Source organism: Eptesicus fuscus, chromosome 9 (assembly GCF_027574615.1).
Source record: "Eptesicus fuscus isolate TK198812 chromosome 9, DD_ASM_mEF_20220401, whole genome shotgun sequence".
Classification (NCBI taxonomy): Eukaryota; Metazoa; Chordata; class Mammalia; order Chiroptera; family Vespertilionidae; genus Eptesicus; species Eptesicus fuscus.
In genome coordinates this window covers 66,128,912-66,141,028 of record NC_072481.1, presented here as the reverse complement: position 1 = coordinate 66,141,028, position 12,117 = coordinate 66,128,912, and the positions used below count along the sequence as shown (strand labels likewise).

General features: G+C 37.3%; 1 protein-coding gene across 1 annotated transcript in view; it reads right to left on the bottom strand.

Moving 5' to 3' along the window:
- The window catches only part of PKN2 (protein kinase N2), a 150,570-nt gene that overhangs the window by 98,365 nt on the left and 40,088 nt on the right, over nucleotides 1-12,117 (bottom strand). Inside the window, exon 2 of the mRNA XM_008157786.3 lies at nucleotides 5,236-5,536. Coding sequence (XP_008156008.1) covers nucleotides 5,236-5,536 — 301 coding nt within the window. The remainder of the gene's footprint in view (nucleotides 1-5,235; nucleotides 5,537-12,117) is intronic.

Here is a 12,117-nt window from a genome sequence, read left to right as displayed (position 1 = left end):
ATACCCAAGAATAAGCTCAAAATGGATAAAAGACTTAAATGTAAGTCGTGAAACCACAAAAATCCTACAAGAAAACATAGGCAGCAAAATCTCAGACATCTCTCATAGCAATATGTTTACTGATACATCTGCTAAGCCTAAGGAAACTAAGGAGAAAATAAACAAATGGGACTTCATCAAACTAAAAAGCTCTGCACATCAAAAGAAACCATCAACAAAACAAAAAGAGAGCCCACTGTATGGGAGAACATATTTGGCAATGATACATCTGATAAAGGGTTAATATCCAAAATATATAAGGAACTCATACTTTCAACAATAAAGAATTATAAAAAATGAAATAAAAATAAAAGAGAAAGACTTCACAAACTGAACTTTGGTCATTAAAATAGAAAACTTCAATATAGTTGTATCTGCAGAATTTAAAAGAATTCCCAAGGTTAACTCCAAAAATCCTAATACTATTAGTTTTATATTGAAGTAAATATTTCCCTGCTGGATATTCTAATGTTAAAGAAAATATTTACTGCCTCAATAGGTAAAAATAAATCTAAGTTTGGTTGGGTCTGAAAAGATGTCAATGAGAAGAGCTAATAAGAAAAGGAAATAAGATGAAAATAGAGGGACTTATACTACACAAATTATTATTATCTATATTTAATAAAATATGAAAAATATTCTTACCCACTTCTTTAGGGATACACTAAAGTCCAAGAATCAGGAAACTGGTTATTTGCTTTGGAGTCTCATGTGCCAACTAAGGCTTAGATTACCACTCTACTTTATAGAATTCATTTCTTACTACTCATAAAAATATATACAGATATTTTACAAATAACAGTCCCAAAAGAGCAGATCTTGACATTATACTAGGTAATATTTCAGAGAGTTTTATAGTTAAAAGTCTTTAACTTCATCTGATAAAAAATCCTATCCCATATAATAAAGAGCTAATATGCTAATTAGACCAGTTAAAATTTGAATTTATTTAAAATAAATAGTTCTTGGAAATGCAGGCATTCAGAGGTATATAAAAAATTTTAAAAAAGCCACTCTTTGCAAGTGGCTTATTCTTTTTACCATATTACTGATTTGGCAGCATTACAAGCAACAACACAGAGGTTTAATGGTAGTTCAACATTAACTTTGGGTCGGATTACCATAAAATTTCATTTTTTTAATATATTTTATTGATTTTTTACAGAGAGGAAGGGAGAGGGAGAGAGAGTCAGAAACACTGATGAGAGAGAAACATCAATCAGCTGCCTCCTGCATACCCCGCACTGGGGATGTGCCCACAACCAAGGTACATGCCTTTGACCGGAATCAAACCTGGGACCCTTGAGTCCGCAGACCGATGCTCTATCCACTGAGCCAAACTGGCCAGGACAAATTTCATTTTTTTTTACATTACATACTAAGGTTAACAAAATTATTTATTTTAGACTAGAGGCCCATTGCAGAAAGATTCCTGCAAGAATAGGGCTTCCTCAAGCCTATTCCTGCAAGAGTAGGGCTTCTTGCAGCCAAAGCAAAGCAGAGAAGGCGGGCTTCGCTCCTGTCTCCGCTGCCTCGGCTCCACTCCTGTCTCTGCCGCTTCGCTCCCTTCTGCAGCGCTTGGCTTCCTTCTATGGTGTCAATCTTTGCTCCACTCCGGCGTATGCAAATTAAACACCATATTTGTTGGGTCAATTTGCATACTCACTCTGATTGGATGGTGGGCGTAGTGGAGGGATGGTCAACTTGCATGTTTCTCTTTTATTAGTGTAGATTAGGTGTGACAAGATTTAAGGATATGGTACTTTGCTTTCAATTCTTTAAAGTATAGCAGCTTATAGTAGTTCAACTTATGATTTTTTCAGCTTTGCAATGATGCAAAAGCAATACATATTCTGTAGAAACTGTACTTTGAAATTTCAATTTTTATCTTTTCCTGCTATATGCTGTATGATACTCTCTTGTGATTCTGGGCCACTACAGTGAGCCACTGCTCCCAGTCAGCCACATGATCACAAGGGTAAGCAACCAGTAGGTTACAGTGTACTGTGTTGCTAGCTTTTTTGGATATTGTGTTTTGTGTTTTCGCATCCCATCATGTCTACAGAAATGCCCATGTGAGTCTCCTGATTCTGGTGAGGAGGAGAAGGAGGCAGCAATTGCTCTTGAGATGAAATTCAAGATAACTGCCCAACTGTAGGTTAATGTAAGTGTTCTGAGCACATTTACTAGTAAAGTAGGCTAGGCTAAGCTATGATGCTTGGTAGGTTAGGTGTATTAAATGCATTTCAGCCGAAACCGGTTTGGCTCAGTGGATAGAGCGTTGGCCTGCGGACTGAAGGGTCCCAGGTTCGATTCCGGTCAAGGGCATGTACCTTGGTTGCTGGCACATCCCCAGTAGGGGGTGTGCAAGAGGCAGCTGATCGATGTTTCTCTCTCATCGATGTTTCTAACTCTCTATCCCTCTCTCTTCCTCTCTGTAAAAAATCAATAAAATATATATTTTTAAAAAATAAATAAATAAATGCATTTCAATTTAGAATATTTTTCAATTTATGATGGGTTTATCAGGATGTACTAGTAACTCCATTATAAATTGAGGAGCATGTATATGTGAATTAATAGCGGAAGTGTTTGGCTAATTCTTGGGGGGGGGGGGGATTATGAAAGCAAAATCAATGACTCATAGAAAGAACAAAGTTTAAGTCTGCATTGTATCAATGATTACTATGTAAGTGGTTAGAAAGACTGCTCTTAATTCACATCTGCAATAATTAACTCTATCACTCTTTACTTTCTTATTTATAAAACTAGAGGCACGATGAACGAAACTTGTGCAAGGGGCTTGAACCTCACAGCCCCAGCTGCCTAGGCCCTGGCAGCAGCCCCGGCTGCCTCGAGGCCCCGCCCCGCCCACTGGTCGTTCAGGAAGATTGTTCTGTCATCTGGTCTCTCTCTCTCTTTCTCCTTTCCTCTCTGAAATCAATAAAAATATATTTTTAAAAATGATGTTTTGGTATTAATTACCTCAACTAACACAGTATTTTTATTTGCTGGGGTGTTTTTGTTTGATTTTTGGGCTATAACAGTCACAACTAAACACCTACACCTATGTTGCAGGTTCTATGATAAATCTTTTTTTTTTTTTTTTCTATGATAAATCTTGAAAACACATCCCTGCCCTCAAGGAGCGTAGTTTAGTAAGTGATATAAACATGCACAATATAACATAATACAATAATGAATGGACAAAGCAGAAGAGAGAAGACAATCAGAGAAAGTCAGGGAAGGTTTCACAGGGTACCCAAATTGGCTTTTAAAGGAGAAAAGAAATTTGATAGTAAGACTTAAAGGTCATTTCCTTATATGAAACTCTAGGAAAGACAAATTTAATCTAACGTGATAAAAGGCAGACCAGTGGTTGCTTAAACCAGAGATGGGGGAGATTGATTGAGATGCATGTATACAAGAGAACCATTGAAGTGTTAGAAATGTTCACAATTACTGGTTGTAGTGAAGGTTACCTGAGTATATACATTTGTTAAAGCTCATCAAATCATAAACTTAAAATACGTGCATTTTATCATATATCATTTATACTTCAGTAAAGTTAAAAAATGTTTAAAGGACTGGGGAAACTGGACTTTTGTGTGGCAAAAACTCTTCTATATTCCTATTACAAAGTAGTTATGGGTATTCTGTGAGGAGGAAAATGTTTTCTCTAAATAAACAGAGTTTAAAACTCCAGCGCTGTTTCTTATTTTAGACCTCTCTTAAAGAAGTAATGGGCAAAAAATGTAGAGCTCAGCAGAGTTCCAACAGAACAGGCTATTTCAAAGTTTATATAACATTGCTAAAAAAAGCATTTTCCTAATACAAATTTCCATTTATAATGTAATTATTGAATGTGGGGGTAAGCGATACTAGCTGAGGAGTTGATGAATTCTTTTTAGCTAGCTTTGTGATTCACATCTTTGGGATTATTTAAGCTTTAAAATAAGAAGGCTTGTTTCTCTATGATTTCTTTCATTTTCAAGATTCAATTATTCTTACAAGGTTGAAATCTCTACATAGAGTTATCCAAATGAAATCCCTACCGTAAATCCCACACATTGAAATTGAGACATTAAAACAAGTTCTGTCAAATACACTAGTATCAGAAGTATTCTATGCAACTTTTGAGATTGGTCATTTGAGCTTCTTAGTCAAATTTATTATCTTCTTAATTAAATTCCATTTTACTTATATCTGTTATTTCTTATTACCGGATCACCATTTCTTCTAAAATTTCTAGTGCTGCATATATTACTATGCTACATATATCACTTTTTTGCTTTGCAAATGAAGAAATTGAGGGTTATAGAGATTAAATACCTTGCTCAAAATATCATCTTTCAAAGAAAAAACTATTAGATAAGTGTACATTAAATGATTTTTTTAAGTAAAAAGTTTTAGAAAGTATGTATATATGAATGGATGAATATTGATACAAATATAGAAATATTTTTTCTGGAAGAATACTCAACAGAAAGTTAGTAATACTACCTTTAGAGAGAATGCCTAGGATGGACAGAGGTAGTTTTTCTATTTTTACTTTCTGTAGCACTAAAAAATTTCCGACATGAACATTTGTTAAATCTACTGTTTAAAAATTATAGTCTTCAGTTGAACTGATGGTTTATATTTTCTATATTTAAGAAAAAAAAGAGTAATATTTGGCTTTTTAAATTTTCTTCTTTTTTTTAAACAATATGCCAGTGGTTTGTTAATTTAGTTGCTTAAAGCACAAAGAACAAAGGTCATAGGCTTGATTAATTACATTTGCAAAGAATAAAAATAGGCCTTAGTCACAGAATGCATTTTTAACTTTAAAAAGTCATCTGGCAAACTCGAGCTGCTGATCACAAGGATGAATCAGGTACGTGCATATGGCTGACTCAATACAAAACATTAATACTGGAAAATAACTCTAAGTAATATCTAACTGACAGAGGGTAAGAGAGTAGGCAGCAGAATTATTCATCTCTAACTAAATAATTCATTTTCATATTCATCAACTCAATGCACTTCTGAACAGAATATAAACAAGACCTTAACTGTAAGAGAAAATACAGACACTGTACTTTCAGAAAAGCCAAAAAGTATACATCACAAAACTTGCTATTTTTTAAAATAATACTAGTATTTTTCTTATTAGTATACCATATAGACATCAAATAAAAATATATATTTATATACCTGTAACGTCTTCTGGATCTGATACAACAATATGTGCATTTAGTTCTTGTAGCTTGTGATGTAGTTCTTCTAATTTTTTATTTGACTTTTTCAAAATGTTGTCCACATAAGCCAAACTTTTTTTATCTGTTGTGACTTTCCTCAGATTTTCAGCTCCTTCTTTGATTTTCAGTTCTTTCCTTATTTCTCTCTTGATTCGATCCTTGATATCATCCAATTTCTGTTGCACCATCGTATCTGAAAAGTCTAATTTTTGAACAGCACTCACGTTCTCAGAAAATGGAAGACTTCGGGAATCTCCCTATAGAAAAAAATAAACATACATATGTGAGGGTTTAGGAAAGTTAGCTGCTCAGAAAAATGCACAGCATAAGAATAAACTATATATAAAGCAATCCTTTATTAAGTATATTACAATCAATTCTTTCTTAATAAGCAACAGACTACTTATTTAACTTTATTACAACCATACAAAATCCTAATTTCAAAAACTGCTCACTCAACTAAGTAGCATTACCTGACAAATTTATATTAAAATAAATACAACATATCTACACACAAAAGTAGTGTAAAAATATTTAGATTTTTAATATCCTATGATTCCAAGATAGATCCAGTGCCCAAACTCTGATTCTTGGGTATGTTATTTAACCTATCAAAAACTTGGTTTAATTCTCTATAAAATCCTATCTAGTAAAGAGGGAATATGCAAATTGACCATCACACCATCACAAAGATGGCAGCGCCCACAGTGGAGGCGGGGTTTCTGTAACACAAGATGGCTGCGCCCACAGCAAAGGTGGGGGATTCCATAACAAATGATGGCTGCACCCACAGCGGAGGCCGAATTCCCTTAACGAGCATTAGGGAGCAATCAGCAGGGACCTGAGGCTGCATGGCGCTGTCTGGGGCACAGTACCCAAGCCTGCGCCCCCCGCCCAGTGGGGCTTGACACAGGGGACCACAGGCCACGCCCCCCACCCCAGCATCAGGCTGGGGGACCTCAGGCCGCATCCCCTAACCCTGGCGTCAGGCTAGGGTACCTCAGGCTGCAACCCCTGCCCTGGTGTCAGGCCAGGGAACCTCAGGCTGCACCCCCTGCCCAGCAGGGCTTGATGGGGGACCTGAGGCCGCTCCCCCCGCCCTGGTGGGGCTTGACAGGGAACTGAGGCTGCGCGCCCCCTACCAGGAGGGGCTTGACAGGGGCCCTGAGCCTGCACCCCCCACCCGGCAGGGCTTGATAGGGGACCTAAGGCTGCGCCCCCGACCCGGTGGGGCTTGACAGGGGCTCTGAGGCTGTGCCCCCCACCCAGCGGGGCTTGACGGGGGTGGGGCCAGCCGGGTCTGGGTCTCACACTATTTTGAGGCGCCGCGGGGACTTGACTCTGAGTCCCGAGCACGCCCCAGACTCTGACAGGAGGAAGATTTTCATATACATTTTCTAATTTTCTTTCATCTCTGACACTTCTATTATAGAGAAAGGGCAAATAGCAATATTAAAATATTTCCTCTAATTAATCCTTTTTGAATGTGCACGAATTTTGTGCACTGGGTCACTAGTATAAATAATAATACTGGCCACCTTTCAGAGATATTGTGATAATTCAAAATATTATATGAAGCTCCATACATAATTCTTAGCCCATTGTAGTCACTTAATAAGTTAATATTAAGTTCTATCTTATCTAATAAAAGGGTAATATGCAAATTAACAGTCACTCCGTCACAAACATGGTGGCGCCCATAGCCACAAGATGGCGGCACCCAGTCCTCTCAGCCCTGCCAGAGTCCCCCAGTCCCGGGGGGCAGCTGCTGAGAGAAGGCAGCGTGAGTGGCCTGGCGGAATGCTTGCTTTGTCGCCGCAGCGACAAGGCAAGCATTCCGCGCCCGGCCACGGATGGGCCTCTGGATAGTTTCATGGCTAACTATCCCAACTGTTAATTTGGTTGACCTGCTACAAAAACATCATCACTATAAAATATATCTAAATTATGTCCTATTGACAGAAGCTAAGAAAATACCTTGTACCAGTTATTTATATTAAACTGAAAATCAAATCAGGTTGCACATATAATCTATATCTAAAAAAATCAAATTTACATTTAGTTATTTGGGCATTATTCAATATTTTATACTCCATTACTATAATACTCTTGGTTTTAAAATTGAGAAATAGGGAGAAACCAAGATGGCAGCATAGGTAAACACCTAATCTGCTGCCTTGCACAACAATTTCAAAACTACAACTAAAGAACAAAACGGACATCATCCAGAACCACAGGAAGGCTGGCTGAGTGGAAATTCTACAACTAGAAGGAAAGAGAAAAGCACACTGAGACTCACAGGAGCTGCGGAAGGCAGAGGTACAGAGGCGCGGCGCGGAGAGGGCTGGCAACTGAGTACGCGACTGGCTTTCTCAAGTGGGAGGGAGACAAAAGCTCCCGACTGCTCTGAACTCCATTTCCGGGCGAGACTCTGGGGACCCAGACTCATACGGGGACAATCTGGACTGTCTGGCAGTGGGTGAAACTCGAGGGCGGCTTTCTCTTAGAGGTGCTTGCAGTGATTACCGCGGGACACTGAGAACCAGGGGCCTCTTAGGGCAGGGCTGACAGGAAGCCATTGCTGTATGCTCTGCCCTAAGATCCCGCCCCACGAAGCCATAGCTGCTTGCTCCACCCTGAGACTCCGCCCCTCCTAAGCTGTGCACAAAGGCTTTTGCATATGAATGACCTGGTCCTTTGAATTTTAAACTTACCTAACAAACTGCAGCTGAGTCAGTGAGACCCAGAACATCCAAAAGAAGGCCCAAGGCCCCGCAGCAGCTTGCACTGCTTCACAGCTGGGCCTCATCTGGGCACCTCCAAAACCCAAACAAAGAATAGAAATCTGCAGATCTCTCTGTAGCTCCTGCTGGGTGGCCTCAGGCAGAGGCTAAATTAGCACCTCCTTGGAGATCCAAGAGCCAGTGTACCCAGGAGTCAGAGTGGGACCATCCAGATTACAACTCCTCAGATCCATAAGGGACACATTCAAGGGGCAGACTCAGTGAGCACCAAAGCCCCACTGAATCAAGTCTTGCCTCATAAGGGTGTCTCCATACAGAAGTTCTCCCATCATAGACACAGCTGATTCTCACAGCCAACTGGCATGGAGGTCAATTCCTCACAGTGATACCAACAACAATCAAGGCTTCACTACAACAAGACTGCGCACACAGGCCACAAAGGGGTGCACCAATAGTGTCCACCTCAGGTGATTGGGGAGGCTGAGCCACTGGGCCCTATAGGACACCTAGCACACAAAGCCACTATATCAACACAAGGAAGCAGCCAAAATGTGGAGACAAAGAAACAGGTCACAAATGACAGAAGTGGAGGAAAGCAAACTACTGGATATAGAGTTCAAAACCACAGTTATAAGGTTTTTCAAGAATCTTCTAGAAACCACCGATAAATTTATTGAGACTCTCAAGGATATGTATCTCCATATGATATGTGTCTCCAGCACATATCATGTATGTTAATTTACATTAAAGAAGTATTGTGCTGTGGAGAAAGAGATTGAACTATTTTTACCTCTTAAATTGACAACAATCCTGCTGTAAGCCAAAACCTTTATAGAAATTAAAAGTACGTTAAAAGAAACTTAAAAAGTTTCCCTTTGACCCAGTAATTCTAATTCTAGCTATATAACATAAGAAAATAATTATAAATTGATTACTATATAGACTGGCCAATTAAATAAATTTTAAATTAATAAATATTATGTGCAAGACACTGTGCTGGGCAGAAACAGACTCCTTCATAAAGCTTACAAATAGGAGGGCTTTAAATCAACTTGGATCTCCAAGGAGGGTCTCACTGACTCAGGGCTTTAAATCAACTAGGAAAGTGAAAGTTCAGGATTCATAACAAAAGAATTGCAAACAGTCTAGAGAATAAGGAAAGGCTTCTCTTATTTATGCCCTTTATTATTACATAGCCCTATATATATGCTGTTATGTTCATACAGTTTTATTTTAAAATATGTTTAAAGTAAGAATGGGTGGGTGAGACTGGGAAGGAAAGAGATTAATTATCTCCGGGTAAGAGAATTAAAAGAAACTTTCATTTTGTTCTTCAAAAGTATTCTATATTTTCTCAATTTTTCTTCTTAGCAATGAACATACACTGCCTGGTCAATAAGTAGGAAAAATATTATTTAAAATAAACCAAAGTAACTTTCATTTTATTTCAATTTTGGCAAATGTAAAAACATAATGACATCTTATAATCTACAGTATATTTGCTATTTAACTTAGATTATTTTGAATCAATACAGTTCTACTGCAAGGTATGAGACTACACATTATGTGCCAGTCAAGTATTTCAAATACACAAATGTGTTAATATGTATTGGTTAAGTACAACTATTTTTATTTTATAAAATAAAATTTTGATCTATAGACTAAAACATAAATGGACATTTTCAATTTATTAATATTAACAAACTCACAGTGAAGAAAAATACTAGCATGAGAACAGGATTGGATTAAAAAAAAACACAAAAGAAAACAAGTCTGTCACTTATGACCCAGTACTTCATTTAGGGAGCAAGAGAAAAGGATGTTTACTCCTCAATGGCCAAGTTCCCAGAGAAGAAGTGAAAAGGCTGTTACTTTCTCTATATGATAGAAATATAAAACAGTCTGACCTGATAAATGCCAGGAAATGTAAGAGAAACCATAAAAACTCACTGGGTACAGTAAGATTCATATACAGTTTTAGCTAGAAGAAATTTCAAAGATTATGTCGCCTAACTCCCTTGATTTTAATTTTGAGGAAAACAGGTTGAAAGCAGCTAAGCAACTTGCCTCAGGTCACAAAGAAAAGTCAGTAACTTTTAGCATACTAATTTCCTGACTCCTAGTTTAGTGCTATTTTACTCAACGGTGCCTTCTTAGGATCTTTGTAGTATCCATTTCCCTATACTTGAATTAAACCTTGACCTAATTAAGATATATATTAATTAATGGATCTTATGTGCCTTAAAGCAGGGATATTGGCAGGACATGGTTCTTCTTATTCTCTAACTTTGCTCTAATCCAATCTTTTGTGTCTCAGGGGAAAATGTTCTCAATCAGAAAGCAAGAAGCCAGTTCTAACACCAGCTCTTTATCATTAGCCATGCAACCCAAGAATATAATCCCTCTTTTTGCACCGGTTTGCTCATCTGCAAGAAAAAAAGAAGGCAATAAATAACTACCTATCAAAAATAACCATAAATGTAAATGGATTAAATGCTCCATTCAAAAGCCATAGGGCAGCTGAATGGATAAGAACACAAGACCCATATAAATACTGTCTACAAGAGACTCACCTCAGAACAAAAGATTCACATAGACTGAAAGTGAAGGGACGGAAAAATATATTCCATGAAAATGGAAAAAAAAAAAAAAAAAGCTGGGGTAGCAATAGTCATAAAAATAGTTCAGTCTCTCCACAGCACAAAATATACGTCAAAACAAAGACTATAAAAAGAGACAAAGAAGGCCACTACATAATACTAAAAGGGATTGATACAACAAGAAAATATAATCCTTGTAAACATATATGAACCCAATATAGAAGGACAAATATGTATTTAAAAAAACTCTTGGTGGACTTTATGGGAGAGATAGATAGCAATACAGTCATAGTAGAGAACTTCCAACATCCCCACTGACATCACTGGATAGATCCAGACCAAAAAATCAACAAGGAAACAGACACACTAGATCTGATGGCTTTGACTGATATATACAGAACATTTCATCCCAAAGGGGCAGAATATACATGAAATATACTCAAAGATAGACAACATGTTAGTACACAAAAGAAGTCTTAATACATTCAAGACTGAAATCATATCAAGCATCTACTCAAATCACAATGGCATGAAACTAGAAATCAACGAAAATAAATAAACTCCAAGACATTAAAAAAAAACAGGGAGCCTAAATAGCATGTTATTAAAACAATGAATGGGTTAGCAATGAGATCAAGAAAGAAATAAAAAACTTCCTGGAAACAAATGAAAATGAACATACAACAACCCAAAATCTATGGGACATAATGAAAGCAGTCCTGAGAGGGAAGTGCGTAGCATTATGGGTCTACGTCAAAAAAACACAAAACAAAACAAGAAAAAGCTCAAATAAATAATCTAATCCTACAACTAAAAGAATTAGGAAGGGAACAACAGGAAAAGCCCAGAGGAAGTAGAAGGAAGGAAATAATAAAGGTCAAAGTGGGAAAAAATGACATAGAGACTAAAAAACAAACAAACAAAAGATCAATAAAACCAAGAGCTGGTTCTTTGAAAAGATCATCAAGATTGATAAATTTTTAGCCAGACTCATCAAGAAACAAAGAGAACCCAAATAAATAAATAAAAACAGAAATAAAAGAGGCAAAGTAACAATGGACACCACAGAAATACAAAGGACTGTAAGAAAATACTATGAACAACTATATGCCAACAAATTGGAAAACTTGGGTGAATGGACAAATTCCTAGAAACATACACTTTTCAAAACTCAATCAGGAAGAATCAGAAAACCTAAGTAGGCCAATAACAACTAATGAAATTGAAACAGTAATAAAAAAAACAAAAAACCTCTCAGCAAACAGAAGTCCTAAACCTGATGGCTTCACAGGCGAGTTTTACCAAACATTCAAAGAACTAACATCTATCCTCCTCAAACTATCCCAAGTAATTCAAGAGGAAGGAAGACTTCCAAACTCTTTCTACAAGGCCAGCATTATTCTAATTCTAAAACCAGATAAAGACACCATGAAGAAAGAAAATTACTGGCCAATATCCCTGATGAACATAGATACTAAAACCCCCCTGAAAGAT